The sequence below is a fragment of the Antechinus flavipes genome, chromosome 3 (assembly GCF_016432865.1).
Source record: "Antechinus flavipes isolate AdamAnt ecotype Samford, QLD, Australia chromosome 3, AdamAnt_v2, whole genome shotgun sequence".
NCBI classification, from domain to species: Eukaryota; Metazoa; Chordata; class Mammalia; order Dasyuromorphia; family Dasyuridae; genus Antechinus; species Antechinus flavipes.
This window is the reverse complement of record NC_067400.1, coordinates 565,675,370-565,695,554: the sequence shown is the minus strand read 5'-3', so window position 1 is coordinate 565,695,554 and position 20,185 is coordinate 565,675,370. Positions and strand designations below refer to the sequence as shown.

The following is a 20,185-nucleotide window of genomic DNA, read 5'->3' as shown; positions in this document are numbered from 1 at the left end:
ACTTAGCTCTTCTCAATAATACAGTGATTCAAGACAATTCCAATAGAATAGAAAATGCCATCTGCATCCAGAACTATGGAGGCTGAATGCAGATCAAAGCAAACTATTTTTATTTTATATTTACTTCATTTAAAAAAAAAATTTGTTCCCTTTTTCTTTCTTGTGGTTTTACCCTTTTGTTCTGATTTTTCTTTCACAATATGACTAATATAGAAATATATTTAAAATGATTGTACATATATAACTACTCTATATCAAGCTACTTGCTGTCTTGGGGAGGGGAGAGGTGGTAATAGAGGATGGAGATTTGGAACTCAAAATTCAAAAAATGAATGCTGAGCCGATTCTAATAGACTTGTGATGGAGAGAGTCATCTTCATCCAGAAAGAAGACTGTGGGGACTGAATGTGGATCACAACATGGTATTTTCACCTTTTTAATTGTGGTTTGCTTGCTTTTTTTTTTTTTCTTTCTCATTTTTTCTCTTTCTGATCTGAATTTTCTTGTGTAGCATGATGTAAACTGGATGTAAACTGTGGATGTAACTTATTGGGATTGCTTGTTATCTGGGGTAGGGAAGTGGGGGAGGAAGGAGAAAAATTTGGAACATGACTTTGCAAGGGTTAATGTAGAAAACTATCTTTGCATGTACTCTGAAAATTATTTTTTAAAAAATGAATGTTGAAAGCTAGCTTTATATGTAATTGGAAAAATAATATAATACTGAAAAAAAACTGGGAAAAAAAAGAATTCCATCCCATTATTCACATACCACTAGAGTTACACATAAAGACTGGTAATAAAATTTACAAGGTGTCTCACTGGTCCATATAAGACATTCTGGTGATTCTTCTTTGGGCCTATGTACTGGTGGTCCTACCTGCTCCATCACCCTTTTCACTTCTGCCTCTCCCAAGCTCCCTTCAGGGTTCTATTCGAGTGCTATCTCCTATATGAGGCCTTTCCTGTTCTGCCCCAGTTGTTAGTATTTTCCCTCTTAAGTCAAAAATGACTTAGCATTTACTTTGTATATGGCACATACTTTTTTATATAAACATATACTGTTTTCTCCAAAGGAGAATGTAAGTATCATGAGGGCAGCCTAGCATGGAGTCTGATTCATAGAAGCTGCTGTGGAATGTGAACTGCCACACTTCTGGAAAATCTCATCTATAGGCAGCTGGCAGCTGATAATGAACCACATATTTAAATAAGCCCTAGTGTACTTCATAGGAGAGGCCCTCCTTAGTAGTACTAGATGACATCAGTTTTTTCCTCCTTTGTGGACTGAGCTTGCTGAGCTGGAGCTATTGGAGATGAGTTTCCCACATCTGCTGCCAGTGCTGCGTGAGACTGAGGACAGTTTCTATACTCCCTGATACTGTCTTAGGGTGAGGGTAGCAAGGTTTCTACTCCTGGTATCAAGTAGGTAAGGGATGTGTGTGATCTTTGATTCTACTCCCAGAGATATCTTGGGCAGGAGACAGAATGACACATGAGTATGAATTTGTTAAGTCCTTATCTTGTAGACCATGGCTTTTTTGGTATGGCGATGGTTCAACAGAACAGAGATTTCCCTGCTATTATAGTCCATTTAAAAGTATGGATCATAATTGAACTGTTCTAGTTCAAAAGTACATCATACTACAGATAATACTGTGAGTTAAATTACCTAGAGAAGAACCTGGGCTCGACTCATGTCCTAGTTTTATTATTTATTAGCAATGTGATCTTGGACAAGTCATGATTAGTTTTGAGGCTGGTCTGAGAACTAATCTGCTAAGCATTAAATTGTTTCTGGAAACCACATTCTAGGATTCTAGACAACTGATTTCTTTTTTTTTTTCCCCCTTTTTCCTTTTTTTAATATTTTATTTTATTTAATAATTACTTTATATTGATAGAATCCATGCCAGGGTAATTTTTTTTTACAACGTTATCCCTTGCACTCGTTTCTTTTCCGATTTTTCCCCTCCCTCCGTCCACCCCCTCCCCCAGATGGCAAGCAGCTAGACAACTGATTTCAAAACATTTTTGCTCTATAGCCCATTTTAAAATTTAAGATTAAGTTGAAAGTTTACCCTTTACATTTATCAAAATATAAATGTGGTGGGAAAAAGGATAAATTAGTTAAGAATCAGTTAAATGACCTCATAAAGAAAAGAGATTAAAATACCCTTTGCTGCTAGATCCTTATCAGCTCCCTGGGATCGGCCGATCAGTTCTTCACCACGACGTTTCAAAGCTTCAAAGGATGGCTGCAGCTTTTCCAATTCCATGGCCGCACCCTTGTTTTCACTGAGACATTCTCGGATCTTGTCCACTTCAGCAGGGATAAGTGGTGGTATACGCAGCCGGGAAGAGAGATTTTCTAGGGTTTCCAGCATGGGCTCCATTTTATCATGGAACTAAACAAACATATTGATTAGGTGAGATGTTCTCTCAGATACTCAATTCTCATACATAGTTTTAGGGAGTAATAGCTATATCTAAAGTTATCTATTGCCTTTGGGGTTAGATGTAGACTCTATTCACTATTTGTGTTACGAGTACCCCAAATCCGTTTGTCCTCCCAGACACAGGATGCTGACACTTCATGAATTGCTATTTGGAATTTAAGAGAAATGGAATTCTTAAAGATAATCCAGGAAGTGAATTAGGAGTTAGCTTATATTTATGACTGTTCTTTGGGGGCACTACCCAAAAGTGGATGATTTTCCTACACCCAATCTTGCAACAAGAGAGAAGTGAAACTGAAACAGGTCAGAAACCCTGTGTCGAGTCTGTAAAGCTCAACATAATAGAAGATTTGAGGATTAAAAATTAGAACCCTTCCATGCAAAGCAATAATTTTGTGTATGTTAACACAGAGAAGGAAACAAATGGGTGACTTGGGAGGTGGGAATGATAAGCACTTTGTCAACCTTAAAAGTGCTATAGTTATATGTCTAATTATTGTTACCACTGCCAAGTTCATTCATCTAGACTATTCCAATGAAACTAAATATCATTCCTCAGGAACATGGCAATCCTAAGGTTCTCAGTCAACATAGCAGATCTTACTTTATGACTACATCTAGGCCCTAGCATGAGACTACAATAGAACCTTCTGAGAGGGAAATGGTTTTCCACCCCTTCACACCTCTAAATGGCTCTCCCATCCCCAAGTCCAGCTCTACTGTAGTGCTTTGTACTATCCATTCTATGTAAAAGGGGGAAAAACCCCAAATTTACCCTGGATTTCCCCATCTTCAAAGCAACTAATTATCTCTATTCTCTGTATTAAGTGAATCACCTAAGGGAATGGGAACCTTACCTCTGAAATCTGTAATGGAGGGCGCAGTCAACACAACAATGAAATGTGACGATGTGGGGGAGACAGGAGGCAGGCAGCAACAACACACAGTAACACATTCCACAATGTGAGTGAGAGATGGGACGGAAGGTGGGGGAAAAACTTGAGTAAGTACAAATACCAACCAAGAGAACTGACTAAATGCAGGAATAAAATGCCCGGACATGACAAAAATGTCACTCACAGTCATTATATTAGTTGAAAAGTATGTAATTACCATGCTTTAAACTCAAGTCTCCATGGGGCACATGCTTTCTGACCTCTCTCTTTAGATTCCCCTCTCCACCCTCAAACTACCATCCCAGTCTTCTTGGTTCCTGCTTCTGTCAGCCTAGAACAGCTGAAATTAGCTTTTGGAAAAAAGATGTCGTGTGATCTCATTCTAGAACCAGATTCAACAAGCCCTCTAGGAATCTGGCCTTGCCTGAAAAGTACTGACTTTAAGGATTTACAGAAATGAGCCTCATGTCATCATGCGCCCTGCTAAAAATGCAGGATGGTGTCTGATGTGAAGGCAGACAACTTGGATTCCAGTTACTTCTATACCTCTAAAATTCTGAAAAAAAATTTCTGAACCTTCTGGGTCTAAGTTTTCCTTATTTGTATAATCACAGTTGAAATACATATCTGAATTCAAATCCTAAGGGATATAATCAAGAGAACCACAAAACAAGAAATAAACACCTGCCACAAAATACTGTGACAAAAGAAAGATATTTCAAGATGTTCTGGTCTTTTTACATAGGTAATCAGTACTGGGCTGGACATTTCTGCACCTCACCTTCAGAGCAGAGCTGTTTCAGCCACTGCTTGCTTATTTATAGTCAAATAAAGCCACAGGTTCTCCAAGGCTTAGGAAAGTTGCCTACCTGAGCCGACTGTGAGACAGCTTCATCCAGGGCCAGAGCACGCCGGCGCACCTCCTCCTTGATTCTGGCATAGGTCGTTTCTGCTGTCTGATACTTCTCTTGCACCATTTTACCTTCATCAGGGTTCAGTTCCTTCAGCTGTGGGCCAATCTTCAACAACTTATCAATGTGAGGCTTGTGTTCAGCAATGGATTCCCTTAGTTGCTGTGCCAAAGAAAAGAACTACCTGACTGCCAGAGAAATAGTCTGACTATTTCCACTGCAGCCTTTTTATTTATTGGTGTGCTCTGACCACAACTCGGGCCCCATATTTCCTAAGACTCTGGGGAACCTTACATTCAAGGAGCTGTAAGAGCTGAGTCAGCTCCCAATCCCTTTCACTTCTTCCTCTTTCCATTGTCCCTTAGACCCATATTCCAGGCAAACCATATCAAAGGGGAATGGATGCAGGTACAAATTATGCCCCCAGTTGCCCAGGGACTCCAGTTCACAGATTAGACTTTTCAGCTCTTGGGAGAGGAGGGATGGGGGTTGCTTGTCAGTCAAAGGGGAGGCTGAGTAAAAAGCAAACTAGTATTAGTAGGCTCTAGCATTTCTAGGTAAGACTATGCATTCTCTTGGACAAAGCTTTCTCACCCAGCTGAGTTTATTCCATCCCTTTTTTGGGTGACTTTCCCCTGGATTCTCCCGTCCCTAATGCTTGATGCTCTAATTAAGCTCAGCTCTAATATGAAAGATGCTGTTGGCACAAAGATTATTTTTGGTAACACTGTTCATAAAAAAATCTAAATTTATGGATGAGGCATTAAGATGATTACGTTTATCATTTTGTAGCTGCTTTAAAACAGACTGCTCAGTTCATTTTCAGTGACAGAAATTTAAAAACAAAACCCCTAACTTGCTAGCTTTCTTACCCTCATTTCTTCCTGTTGTTGCTTCAGTTGCTCATGATCAATGGCAGGTGGAGGTAACTGTGCTATCAGGGCCTGTGTTTCTTCAATCCATGGGCTGAGCTCCTCATATGTTTCCCAAAACTGGTTCACCAAAACCTGGGCACGCTCCAGGCGAGCATAGCGCTCTGAGTTGAGCTGGCTAATGGCCTCATATTGTTGTACCAAAGACTCTGTTTTCTCCTACCATCGAGAAAGAATGAGATGAATATTAAATGTTCTCACAATCTGAAAATCTAAGATCAACATGGTTCTACTAATTGTGCAGAGCTGTTACGAGGTACAAAGTACTTTGCAAACTTTAATGCACTATTAAGATACAGCATTGTCATCATGCTCCATTTGTTAGCTTCTTTGAATAAGATGTAGGTAAATTCAGTTAGTTATAAAGCAACAGAATTACTAGAGATAAGATAATGAATATCTTCCTTCTTTAGATCAGATGGCTAGACACACAATTTGGCTGGTGATTCTATGTGTGTGTTATGGGAGATGGGAATCAGAGGAGATCATACATGGATAGTGTGATCTTGGGAACATCACTCAGAGTCAATTTCCTAAAACTGAGAAATGAGAAGAGTCATTGCTATTACAAGGAAGAAAAGACAAATGAATATTTCACATGCTATATTGTTGATACAAGGTGAATACAGGGTAGGGAGCAGGAGTTCAGTGTTGGACTTCAATATAAAGCACATGTAGATTTCAATAAGAAAAGCAAAAAAAATCTTTAAAAGTATTGTTTCATAAGAGGTACCTCTCATCTTCCAAAATCCAGGTTCTCTGAATATGTTGTGTAGAAAGAAATAACTTACTTGTAATATTGCTTTTTGCTCCTCCCCACAGGTTCCAAAGATTTCACCACGCTGGCTAAAAAGTTCATCCATAGAATCTTTGTGCCGAATGATATCAATGGAGAAAGCCTTTGAAAGGAAAAAATGCTTTTTAGCCAAGAAATAAGGGCAGACTAGCTTTCCTTAAGTTATATAGTAGAGAGAATACTGGATTTCTCACCAGGTTATATGGGTTCAAATCCCTGCCCTGCTTCTTAATTCCTGGGTGAACTTGAGAGAAGTACTGATTATCACTAGCACTTAGTTTAAAAAGAGGGCTGGGCCAGTTGCCTCCCTCAAGCTCCAAGATCCTGTAATGCTCTGATTCTTAATTTTGAACTAGTTTTAATCTAGATACCTATGGTAACTAATATTGCTGAAAAACTTAAACTCTCCTTTATCACAGGACTTAGTAGTCAACCCAAGCATTCATAACTTAGTGAGCAGAAAGACTAAGATGATCCTGTCATTAAAAAAAAAAAAAAAACCCTTCTGAGTTAGTATGCCAAAGACCAACAATCACAGAGGTGTGGGAACTCTTGGCAATGCTGCAGATTTCTACTCATCTAAGATTTGCCAAAATTGAATAATCCTCCTTTGGTCACTCGGCTAATAAGTACCTGGATAGCTGCAACTATTTGAAGTCGGATCTTTTAGCACACTAACCACACAGCCTTTCATTTCAGATTGGAGTTTTTAAAGTAGCAAAAGAGGTACTCTTACAACAATATACTGCAAGTCAGTTAGCTCCTGATGTAAGTGCATACAAAAATAACAACTAGTAGCAGTGGCAGGAATACATAAAAGCCCAATGAAAATATACCTTTTATCTGTTGTTTGAACCCATACTTTAATTGACAGAGCTCCTAATGAGCAAACTCGTGGCTGTGCTGATGAATCTCTCTTCTTCAGCTTGCAAAAAGTGGCTCAAGATCATGAAGCCATTATGTATCTGAGAGGAGCTAGAATCCAGGGCTTTTGGATTCCAAGACCAACTCTATTTACTATGTCATAATCTCTTCTATGTCACTGTTACCAGGTTAAATTTTAGGAGAAACACTTCTAATATAAGAATGGTTTATATACTCCCATAGACTTTGCTTACGGAATCTGACCAATAACCAGTTTGTCTGCTCTGTATTGAACTGAAAAATAAATTCCTTTCCTGTTGAATTTCTGCCAAGTAATTACCAACCATCCCCCTCTTCTGCACTGACCATAAACATTGTCTACCTTTTCAAAACCCAGAAATTCCTCTCCTTTGTTACCTTATTCTTGGCTTATTACAATTATTTAATTCAGGCTATCTGCTATCCTGTGTCCACCTGTATCCTGTATCCTGAAGGACCACCTGTGCTCTGAAGGCTGGAGACTGTATGGAGAAGGGTGATCAATATGGTGAGAGGCCTCAAGTAACTATCATAAAAGACATCTGAAGGGATTAATTGAGAAAACTCAGGGTGGACATTTGGGTATTGAAGAGCAGTCATGGAGAAGAGATGATATTAATTCTGGGTCAACCCCAGAAGGCATAAAGAATCATGAGTAGCAGTTATAGGACTAATGCAAGATAAAATTTGCTCACAGAACTGCCTAAAAGCAGAAGAAGCTGCCTTGAAAGGCAGGAAGTTCTGTCTTCTAGAGGTCTTTAAGAAAAGTCCAAATGAGTACATGCCAGTTACACTGTAAGGAAAAGGCTCTTGTAACTGTTCAGTTATGCTAGATAGTCTCTGGGGTCTCCAAGATCCTTTGAAAACCATTGCAGGGCATTATGTACTAATTCCTCCCTCTAAGCCCAAATGATCATTCTAGAGTACTGAATTTGGAGTCAAGATAGGGATTCCAATTCAGCTTCGGCTACTTACTAGCTGGTTCAGCTTTAGTTTCATTTGTAAAATAAGTAGAATAATAGAGCCGATCCCATAGGGCAGATGGGGGGAGGAGAGAGGGTGCCCATAAGATCCACTGTGTAAAGTGCTTTACAAATCTTAAAGAGTGCTATATAAATGCTAGCGATGAATACAATTGCTATTATTATCATTATTTTTGTTAAGATGCCTTTGTGTGTTACCTTCTGAACTTGGAGCTGTGCAGTGGTCTGATCTTGCTCCAAGCGGATTGGACCAAGAGCCATCAACTTCCGCTTGGTTTCAGCCACCCAGGCTAATTCTGCATCAGCAGCTTGCTCATACTATCAAAAAGAATGGGAAAACAAACACATTACTACAAAATAGAGTCCACTTTCTAAAGTGCTTCAAATTTATCCTTTTGTGCCAAGAGAGCCTCCTTTCCTCTCTATAGAGATTTCTTCCTTTCCTCCAGAATGAAACACCCCATTAAAACACCATTACTTTCTTCAATAATTGCCTTATATAATACAGTTGAACTTAATATTGCATTTCTGTGGAAACAATTAGTGAACTTTGTAGGAACAAATCTATATGGATAAACGTGATGGAGCAAATGAATATGGGTACAGAGCTGAAAACGGCATTCACTTCAAAAGATAATTCAAGTATACAAGAAACAATTATTTCTGATAATTCCCTCTCTCTACACAGACTGTAAGCCATAAGACTTTAAAACAAGTATTTTCCAGCGAGTTTAATGTGGTAGTATGTCTCATGTTCACTACAATTGATCTGGAGGTGTTTATTCAGCCAGAGAACCCAGAGGCTTCAGAAGAGAAGTCATGCTGGTTACATTAACACGTTGTCAGACCCTCAAGAGACAAAATAGTGATATATTGCTTGAAAGGTATTGCTTTGCAGACTTTAATGAAGAATATACATTATATGTATCTGTGTAAGTTAATGATATGCCTTAATGTTTATAATATATTAATAACAGGAATGTATAACACAAAATATGAATATAATACATAAATATGAAAAATTTTAAATATATACGTATAAATACCACTTGCACTAAGTTACTCTTATCTAGATTGGATGTATTATTCCTCCTCATTTTCAAATCTGACAAGCAGCACAAATATTTAAAGATAAAGTAACCTTTTCCTAAGCAAGTGAGTAGTTTTATTTTTCATATGTAGTTGAGAGGAAGAATATCAACCTTCAGATGACACGTGAGCAACATGAAGCAACAGAAGGACCTGTGCAGGCCTGAAATGGCTGGGCCAAGACAAACCTAGCAAGTGAGGCTCAACTGAAAAATTCTCCTCATCTGTCTATAAAGCCAATGAAATAGATCTGTTCTGCCTACCTCACAGTGTTTTAAAGTTCAGAAGGAAATAATGTAAACTCAAAATGCTGTCTAAATTATCCCTCTTTTACAGATTTTAAAGTACATGGCAGCTAGATTCCAAATGACATTTAGACAAAGGAAAAGTTAGTTATCATTTTTCTAAGAAAGCAAGAGAGGGAAGAAGCTGGGAAATAGGTTGTTCTCTTTCCTGAGCTAACTTTGCTTCAGAAAAGTGACCAACACATTTAATGAGTAGGTTGGTCTAAATCGTCCTGGTCTCTTTCAAGGATCAAAGGTCTACAATCTATGATTTGGCAGAAATTACAGCTGTTTGTTTCTTTCCCTAGCTTATCCAATTCTAAGAGAGTTCATTATTTCAAACAAAAATAAGGAAGTATTTAAGCTGTAGCTGAGGGCTATGGGTTACCTACTATAAAGCACTGTTCACCAGTTTGTCAGTGCTATAATTAGGAAAGAAGGTCCTTTCCATACAATTCTCTTTTAGGTTCTTCCATCAAAGGGTCCAATTATCTCCCAAATCCACCCTCAGCCTTAGTACATTCTCTGGATTCCTCACTCAATTGCTTCCCAGCCTTGAGATATGCCCACAGAATTTGGATTAATTCTGTAATTCCTAAACCTGAAACTGTTAGGACTGGTCCTACTGGCCATGTCTTCCCATACAGAGTATGCCCCAGGAGACTTAAGAGTCTAGATATAGAATATTTTCAATACCTGTTGTGACCTCTGGATAGCTGCATCGATTTCATCCACTCTCTGCCCAATGGTGTCACTGATCAGCTTGTACTGGTCATTGGCATCGGAGACTAATTTATCCAGCCCCTCCCGGGCTCGCCAGGGCACCAGTTCCAAGAGGGCCCGGCTCACCTCATTCACCGTGTCCAGAACTAGCCTGTGCTCCATGACCTCCTTCTTCAGTTCCTAGGAAGGGAAGACAGGTTTTAAGGCCACACAAATTTTCAGGCTAAATAAAACACAATTAACGGCCACCTTGGGGGGAAAGGAGGGAAGAGAAAAGTGCCATCTCTGTCACATTTCCCAAAAGAGTTCTGACCTCTTTCCTTCAGTTTTTATTTTTTTATCTTACAAAATGTTCAGTATATTCCCAACCTGATGTTCTGCTTAACTGCTACATGAGCCTTTCTATCTTTGGGTAAAAACTGTTGGCTACATATCCCCTTCCTTTCAGCTCATGTATATCTTTTTTAAAAACTACCCAAATTGTCCACCTTAAATTTAATAAGGAAGAAATAAGTTAATTAACCAAAAACTACCAAGGAAAGAAATGCTTTTGTTCCATGCTCCTTCCCAGGCTAGCTTCATCTAACCACTTAGGTGATTTATCTGCTTTCTCTTTAAAAAAAAAATACAAAAACAAACAAAAAAACCATGTAGCTGTAATTGGTGTACATACTGTTCTGGTTCTGTTGAAATTGTTCTGAATAGACCTCTTCGATAAAGAGAGCCTTAATTGATCAAAGATGGACAGAAACAGCTACACACAGAGAAAGAACACTGGAAATGAATATAAACTGCTTGCATTTATGTTTTTCCTCCCAGGTTACTTATACCTTCTGAATCCAATTCTCCCTGTGCAACAAGAAAACTGTTTGGTTCTGCACACATATATTGTATCTAGAATATACTGCAACCCATTCAACATGTAAAGGACTCTTGCCATCTCGGGGAAGGGGTGGAGGGAGGGAGGGGTAAAATTGGAACAGCAATGAATGCAAGGGATAATGCTGTAAAAATTACCCTGGCATGCATTCTATCAATAAAAAATTATTAAAAAAAAAAAAAAGAAATTGTTCTGAATAACGTCATGGAGGTCTTTCTGAATTTATTCTTTGCTTCATAGTTATCATTTTAAAATTTTCTCAATTCTTGTTAATGAATGGCAAATGAAAGTAATGAAATACTGTAAGACTCTTATTTTTCTTAGCCCACTAATTTTCATGGCTTTGTGAAGAACAAACAAGGTAGTGTTTTTACTTTAGGTCTCTAAGAGGAATACACATTGATTTACTTCCTGCCACCAGTTAGCATTTTTATAGTGCCTATTATGTGCCAGGTACTGTATGAAGTATTTCACAAATATTATCTCATTTGATGCCCACAACCCTGAAAGGTAGCTACTATTAATAGAGACATTTTATTGATGATGAAACTAAGGCAAAAAAGATAAAGTGACTTGCCCAGGGTTCTAGGGCTAATAAATCTGTGATCAGATTTGAACTCAGTTCTTCCTGATTCTAGATCAAGTGCTCTATCCACTGTATCAAACTATCACTAAAGTACTGTACAGCCAAACCATTTCATTAGTTGCTGTGTGCCAAAAATTCACTCCTGGGAATCAGCCTTCTGGTGATGATTCTTTCTTTCCAAAATTAGTTAGAATTCTTCCTTGGATAGTAAGAACATAGTCCCAGAATGCTTTACACCTTGGCAGGTGTAATAATAAACTTGAATAAACTTGTGTTCCACTTGCATAGCTTTGGAGAAATACTTGTAACCAGGTATTTCTAGGCTTCAGTTCATTTGTAAAATTGACAAATTATGTTACCTACTGTCTTTTTTTCTTTTAAAAACATTCTGAACTGAAGTAAAAACCAAATAAAATGAGCACCTCAATATACAATATAGAAGAAGACTGTAGACATTTTAAAATATAGTCTTCTGTATTTTATGTAGTGCTTAATTTTCTTTAAAAATATATAAGAAAATGCTTGAAATCACTAACAATTGGAGAAAATCTCTAAAACAACTCTGAGGTAGCACCACACACCCATCAAATTGACTGAGATGACTGAAAAGAAAAATGACTAATGCTGGTGGAGATATGGGGGAAAAAAATCCACTAATGTACTGCTGATGGAGCATTCTTGAGAACAATCTGAATTATACTAAGAAAGTAACTAATACGTTCAAACCTTCTGATCCAGAGGGTCCTACTACCAAAGCAAACCTACTCCAGTTGAAGTAAGAAAAGTTCTTTTTCAAAAAGAACAAAAGATTATTGGTGACATTAGTGGAAAGGAACTAGAAACTGTTTTATGTTTAAGTGTAATGCAATATCATGAAGCAATACAAAGTAACAGGAAGAGATGGGAAAAGAATATACATGACGACAACAATGTAATGGAAAGAGCAACAACAACCCAGATCAAAACTGATCACTCTTTTTAAATGACTGGCTCTGAAAAAGGGAAATGAGAATGCACATCTCTTTATTCTTTACAGAAGTAGAGAATTACGGTCAGCTTGGTGGAGTCACAATGCTAATCCTGAAGGCAGGAAGACCATTTAAATTCAGCCTAGTTGTGTAACTTTGGACAAGTCACTTAAATTATGCCAGCCTCTTTTTCTTCATTTGTAAAATGGGGCCTACTTCTCAGGGTTGTTGTGAGAATCAAATGAGGAAACATCTATAAAGTATTTCTAAAGTGTTATTATAGAAATGCCAGAATGAAAATGGAACACAACAGTGTCAGACTTGTATTTTGTTTAAATGATTTTCTTTCTTTCTTTTTTCTTTATTCCTCAATCTTTATAATAAGGGATGGTTAGTTCTCAGATGGAAGAGGGCAAAGGCATGTGTTGGGAAATGGAGGTGATATAAAAAGAAAAGATTTCATAAATTAAAAAAATGATTGTTGGATGAATGATAAGCAAAATTCTCCAGGGATATAATACTACAATCTCTTTCCTTCTTTTCCTGATAATCTCTTTCCTATAAAGGCTTCTGTAAGCAATAGGAGTTGCCTTGTATTAAGTTCAAAGGGCTTGCTAATGAAATCCGTTTCCCATGGCACAGGGAGGATATGGAAGGTCTCTCCATTTAGTGGAAGAAACTATGGAACATTTTTGGTTTTGATCCAAGGTCACAGAGCTTGAACCCAAATACCGACACTTCCTGCTTAGGACAAAGCAGGGAGAGTTCATTTCTCACACTGTAATATGATGACTCACCTTCTGTCTTTGTTGAAACTGTGGAATGTGCTCTCCCTTAGGAGATTGTCCTCCACTGGCTGTTAGCTCTTCTTCTACTTTACTCAACCAGCTAGTTAACTCATCATGAGTGGCCTGGAACTTAGTAGCAAGTTGGCGGGCTTGTTCTAATGTTCTGAGAGCCTTGGAACTGCCGACAGTAAGGTCAGCATAACGGGTCTTGATCCCATCCAATTTCTCCTGGATGAGGAGCACCTCCTCCCCTGTGGGGAAAAGTGCACAATGCTGTGAATCATTCATATCTAAGAGGGGGATCTACTATCCTTTGGTAAATAAAGCACAACCACAGATTTATGTTCTCTTAATAACTACCCCCCTCCCTGCTCCTTTAAACTTGAATTAAAGGTTTTTAATGTCCTCTGTAGTTGAAAAAATGAGTCACTTCTGAGACAGCTAAAATGTTGCATCCTTTGCTTAGGAAGAAAAAAAAGAAATCCTACACAGCTAATCTTCATCTAGAGGCAGATGTGAGACAACAATGTCTTTCAGTGTCCCCAGAGACTTAACAGGAAATAGTAACACAGAGTCAACAGGCTCCCTGGAGCAGCCTGTAATATGATCAGCAGGGCCTAAGCTTCTCATACAGGGAAAGGGAATTGGCTCACACAGAACATCAACAACTGGGCATGTGAGTGACCTGGGACTAGGCAAGTAGTTGGAGCTCCTCATTTCATAATACCTGTTGTTTGCTTCAAAAGAGCTTGTCCATTCTTAATAGCTTGATCTACATTCTTTTTCCTGTTAACAATCTCTTCATTCAAAGCCTGAAAAGAGAAAAAATAGCATTTTAATGTTTCTGTCAAAGGGCTTCTAATGGCACAGAAAGGGCTATAAAGCAAAGATGAGGCTGAGGCTGACTTCAAGGTTAGCAGATCCATTGTTAGTGAAGATTGGATAAAACATAGGCTCTATTGATCTCAGTTTCCTCAGCTGTTATTTCTATTAATCACTGCATACTTTCCCCATCACCTTTAAAAAAAAAAGGCAGTCTGTACAAATAGCTAGTTCTACCATTATTATCTCTTAGCAGGCAGCTGATTAACTTCTCAAAAATCAACAAACAAACAAACATAAGTGTTAGCCTAAAGTGCCATATATTTGGTAATTTTTTTTTTTTTGTACTCCTTGAGGAATCCTAGGGTTGACCAAACATAAATGTCAAAAGGAAGAGGACAAACATGAGTTAGAAAGAATGAGATCATTCAGTAAAATAATAAATAGGATGGAAAATATGAATACCAGGTGGTCAGCATGCTGCTTCTGTAGTACATCCTGTCTGTAATCCTTTACGAAGACCGAGCTGAGCTTGTCCTCAGCTTCAGCCAACCAGTTGAGCACCTCCACCTCATCCTCCCCAAACAGTCTGGCATTAGCTACAGCCTGTTCAAGCAGAGCTGCTTTTCGACAGCACCAGTCCTGAACCTCACTGTAACGGGCCTGCAAGGCCTCTAGCCTTTCAGCTAGGACACCCTGCTCAGCTGGACAGGTCATGGAGGAGAGGGACTGCCCAACTCTGACTGCCTGCTGCACATCGGCTGCTCGGCTCTCTATTTCTTCCTCCAGAGCCTGAAAATCCAGAGGGGGAAAAAATAACAAACAAAATGGAAAAAGGAAAAAAAAAAAATCAAGAAATTAAAGTATACACAAAACAATGAAAAATCAATGATAAAATGAATGAAAATAATAATCCACCCTCTGAAGGGCACAAATAATATGATATAGTAGTCATATGAAATACTCATGGAAAACAGAAGAGATTTTTGTGATGGGAGATGGTTAAACTCCACCAATTTTATCTCAGACCTGTTTATTCTATCTCAGCTACATCTCTGGTATCCATCCATCTGTCCATCCATCCCCTTTGCTTTACTCTTATAGTCACCACTGGGATGCTTATATTTACTAGCTTCCTGACAGGTTTTCTAGCCTCTACTTACTCTCAATCCTAATTTACCCTTCACAGTGCTATCTTATTAATTGTTTGTAATGTAAAGATTGAATCCTCTACTCAAAACTCCTTAATGGCTCTTTATTATCTATTGGATAAAATTTATATTACAGGCATTAATATGGTTCCAACATAGCTCTTTAGTCTTATCTTATTATTATGCTTCTGGACAAACTGGACTCTTTCTCCTGAATACACACCATGCATTTTCCTAGCTTCAAACATCTGCCATTCTCTATGGCTGTAGTGTAACCCTCCTTCCCACCTGTTGAAATCCTAGCGATCTTTGGAAAGATCAGCTTAAATGCTATCACAATCTCAAACCCTTAATAATAAGCTATTTTCATTTGGATTTCATAGAGGTACAAACAAAAATATTTTTCATTTCTACTTATGTGTGTCATCTACTCCTGACTAGAATATAAAGCTCCTGAGGGCAGGGTCCACATTTTAAAGAAATCTTTTTCTTACCCTTCAATCCCTATTCAATACACTGTTCTACCCAAAGGAAACACTAAAATGTCTGATGAATAAATTAAAAAGATGTGAGATTATCTCACCCAACACGGGAATGATTTAAATATTTTAAATAAAACTGTAAAAAAAATAAGGGACTATGGTCAGATGCTGAATGCTACTTGGTAATTGTTTCTATAATTTCTGATTCCATTATAAACACTTCCTACCTTGTGGCGCACAATCTGCTGCTGGATTTTGGCAGTCTGGGTGCCAACTGGCTCTGAATTGGCAAGTTTCTTCTCAGTGACAGATAAGAAGTCAGAAACAGGCTCAGCTGTTTCATGGAATTGTTTCGCCAGAACCAGGATATCCTCCAGCTGTTTTTGCCTACACAAAATAGAAGGAGGTGCTAGGTCGAAGGATTAAACCAACAATTTTTTTACTAGCTCCTTCAGTCTCAAGATACCAAGTGCCATGTACTATGTGTATGCGATTGACCACATGATACTGCAGGCACTTTTTAAGTAGTTGTTTGAAATAAACTCAGATATAGAAAAGCCCTAGTCTTTCCCAGAGTCTTTACATCTCTCTCATGTAAAGAGAAAATAGAATTATGCCTTATGTTTACATACAGCTTTAATGTTTTCAAAAAATTTTCACACCTATCAATTCTTAGGTCTCTGATTTCCACTTCACAGATGAGAAGGGTTGAAACTCAAGAAGTTGGTATGATCTTCCTGCCCAAGGACATACATAGAAGTCAGTGGAAGAGGAACTTTCTATGTAGTCCAGGGTTCATTTTGTGGCATTGTGCATGCATATCCTCATGGTCTCACATGATATTATGGCATCCACTGGAATACTGCCAAACTTCAAGAACTAATGTTTTTTTTCACTATGGGTTCTCCATATTGATACATATCATAACTTAATGGCATAGCAGATACTCAAGAACTTTAATAATCCAGCTAATTTGTCAATCTGAGAACAAACAAAATATATTTTATGTCTGTCATATGAGGATTATTTTAGCGTAAAGCTACAAAGTCAAGAAATGTTAAGAAATCATCAAAGGACAGGACTTATATCTCTCCTCTCCATATGTTAACATATAAAACTCCTTCTCAAACATTGAAAATTATTTAAACACCAAGGGAATTTGCACTACACACCTAGTCTGGGGTTAAAAATACATAAAATCGACAACTGCTGTAAATCAATAAACTAGTAAAAATTAGTAAATGGTATAGTATCTCTGAATTTTTTTTAAAATGAATTTCCTAATAATTCTTGAATATCAAAACTTTTATTACTGCTTACTTCTTTAACTTATATGGCTAGGCTAATTTTTAACTTTCACTTGATTCAGTAATTATTAGTTCTCCTTTCCTAATTCTCTGATATGTCTAAAAAATGAACTAAAAAATGAAAATTTGTTAGTTTTTTTTGGTTGTTCTTTATTATTATTATTTTTTTGAATAGCAGATCCACAAAGGTGTTCAGGCACAGAGTTCTTAATTCTATCACTCTAGTGCCCCATTAACAATTTCTAGATCAGGACAAAGTGGAGATGGAGAACAAATGGGCTGCTGTTTGCTCAGTATGGGTTTATCTCTCTCAAGGTAAGGTCAAAGAGAAGTTACATGCTTGAGCAGAGGAAAAGCAGACCAATGTCCAGAGGATTGGCATAACCCTATTGTATCCCCTTCCCATTAGGCAAATCTTCAAGCAGCCTGACCCCTGAAAAAATATCCCCTACCTAGGAAATTTCTAAGCCTGAAATAGCCATTGTGTCTTGAACATACTTGAAGCATAAGACTTCATCTTGAATCCTCCCTTTGTGGATTTACTGATTCTTCAACATAAGTCTCTTAACAAATTTCGTCATCTTAAAGACGTCATGGTCCTTTGCTCTAGTCAGACCACACCTGTGGTACTGTCTTCATTTTTGGCTGGATGTTGGATATTGTAATTATGTCTAACTCTTTGGGACCCCATTTGGGATTTCCTTGCCTGCACTCCATCCATTTTGCTACCTAGTTGCCAAAAAGGGTATGGACTAATTGGAATACATGCAAGATAGTGAGGGAACTTGAAAACAGAAATCAAGTAACACAACTTGGAGATATTTACCCCAAAATAGTAGCTAACATTTATACAGCTCTTTAAAGTTTAACAAGTGTTTTACAAAAATTCCATTTTGTCCTCATAGTAAGTAGTACTATTAGCCCCATTTTATAGCTAAGGAAACTGAGGCAGAAAGAGATTAAGTGACTTGCGCAGGGTTACATAGTAAGAGTTTGAGATTACATTTGAACTGAGGTCTTTCTGACTTAGGAAGAAGTTTTTTTCAGAGAAAACGAGCATTAAGAATGACACAAAAACTCTTTTTACTTGACAGAAGAATTAGACGTGTTCTGCTTGTTCCATTAGGAAAAACTAGCATGAATGCAAGATACGCAGAGGTAAATTTCCATTCAATATGGAAAAACTTGTTAACAACGTCTAAAAATGGAATGGGCTGTGTTGGGGTTACTTCATAGCCATTCAATCTGAGACTGGTGACTATTTCTCCAGGATATCACAGATGTCATTCATAAATCAGGCAGGAAGGAATAAAGGCTTCTGAAGTCTTTTCTCATATTAAGACTATGACCTGGTTTCCTAGCCTTGCAGCATAGAAAGTTGCAAATGTAGAGACCTGCAGGTGGAGTAGTGACCTGAGCTTACTATAAGTGACCTGAGAAGGGGAACTGGAAAATCTAAAAAAAAAAAAAAAAAAAAATCTGAAAAATAAAATCTTTCCTTTCACTACATATTCCTATTGAGGTAATCCATTGCAGAGGAATGCAAAGAGAAATGGACTTGAAACCTGGAGCCTGGGCTCTATTTTTGGTTCTACCATGTAGTTAGGCAGCTTTGGGGATTCTCTTTGGGCCTCTGTTCCCTCATCTTCAAAATGGGGGGTGGTAACCCTCTTCCCCAGTAGGTTGTTTGGGAGCAAAGTGCTTTGTGCACCTTCAAGCACTACTATGGTAGGGAACTCCTATCTATGTACATGGGCAACAGAATTGGTGAGAGTACTGGACTTGGATTCAGAAAAATTGGCTGGACTCTTGTCTTCAGACAATCACAAATCTGCTGGTATCTGGGAGCCTCAGTTTTCTCATCTGTCAGCCACCTTCTAGTTCTAAGGCTAGGAGACTTATCTAAGCATCATACATGCCTGGGACTTAGCAAGGGTCACCTAGATTGGCTTAGGTGGGACTTGTGCCTTATGCTCTCTGATTCTATTACCCCTATATACATGATTAACAATAATAACAATGAACAAGTCATCAAGAATAGGTTAAACTAGGCCCATCTAAATAAAAAGGTAAGAATGTATGACACACTGTAAAGATTTCAATTAATTAGCAGTGAACAAAAGTGAAAATGAACAATGTTTTGATGTTTCAGTAATCTGGAAAGTTCATGTATTCAGGGTCAGCTTACTCTCTGACAATGCCAACAAAATGTGATTACAGTATTTCTTTGTGACTGAAGCAAAACAATCCGACTTAAGATAGTCAAATTTCTGAAATCATATCACAGTTCTTGCTGGCATCCCACCTGTCATTAATACTGCTATTTTGTCTTTTTTCTGGAATCACAGAATATTAGCATTGGAAGAAAGCCTGGAATGCATCCAAGTCCCTCATTCTACAGAAAAGGATACTGAGATCTAGACACTAGGAACAAGAACCTCAATTTGCTGACTCTTAAGGTAGTGCTCTTTCTACCACATCATTCTGGTGCTTTTTGTATGTGTGTGTATGTGTGTGTATGTGTGTGTATGTGTGTGTAGGGTGGGAGGACAGGGGAAGGCAGTTGGGGATAAGTGACTTGCCCAGGATCACTACTAAATGTTAAGTGTCTGAGGCCATCTCAGATTGACTGAGATGATAGGAAAAGATAAGTTGGACGGGATTAATGGGAACACTAATGCATTGTTCGTGGAATTATGAAATGATCCAACTATTCTGGAGAGCAATCTGGAAATATGCCCAAAGGGCTATGAAACTCTGCCATTAGTCTGTATGCCAAGGTAATCTTAAAAGAGGGAAAAGGATCCACTAGTGCAAAAATGTTTGCAGCAGCTCTTTTTGTGATAGAGTAAAGAATCAGAAAATGAGTAGATGCCCATCAGTAGGGGAATGGCCGAACAAGTTGTGATATATGAAGGTAATGGAATATTATTGTTCTATAAAAAATGATGAATAAGCTGATTATAAAAAGGCCTGGAAAGATTTACATGAACTGATGCTGAGTGAAACAAGCAGAACCAGGAATACACTGTACACAGTAACAGTAAGAATGTGTGATGATCAACAATGAAAGACCTAATTCTTCTCAGTGCTTTAGTGATCCAAAGTAATCCCAATAGACTTTGGACCGAAAATGCCAATTGCATCTAGGAAAAAAAAAAAACTATAGAGAGTGAATGTAAATCAACACATGCTATGTTCACTTCTTTCTTTTTTTTTTTTTTT

The 20,185-nt window shown here is 38.0% G+C and overlaps 1 protein-coding gene across 2 annotated transcripts in view; it reads right to left on the bottom strand.

Moving 5' to 3' along the window:
* Nucleotides 1-20,185, bottom strand: part of MACF1 (microtubule actin crosslinking factor 1) — a 401,373-nt gene that overhangs the window by 43,385 nt on the left and 337,803 nt on the right. For both annotated transcript variants that reach the window (XM_051987753.1, XM_051987752.1), the window contains 10 exons: nucleotides 15,881-16,040; nucleotides 14,486-14,812; nucleotides 13,926-14,010; nucleotides 13,208-13,449; nucleotides 9,950-10,156; nucleotides 8,079-8,198; nucleotides 5,990-6,097; nucleotides 5,139-5,357; nucleotides 4,225-4,428; nucleotides 2,177-2,408 (listed from right to left, as the gene is read on the bottom strand). In XM_051987753.1, the coding sequence (XP_051843713.1) occupies nucleotides 2,177-2,408; nucleotides 4,225-4,428; nucleotides 5,139-5,357; nucleotides 5,990-6,097; nucleotides 8,079-8,198; nucleotides 9,950-10,156; nucleotides 13,208-13,449; nucleotides 13,926-14,010; nucleotides 14,486-14,812; nucleotides 15,881-16,040 (1,904 nt within the window). The remainder of the gene's footprint in view (nucleotides 1-2,176; nucleotides 2,409-4,224; nucleotides 4,429-5,138; nucleotides 5,358-5,989; nucleotides 6,098-8,078; nucleotides 8,199-9,949; nucleotides 10,157-13,207; nucleotides 13,450-13,925; nucleotides 14,011-14,485; nucleotides 14,813-15,880; nucleotides 16,041-20,185) is intronic.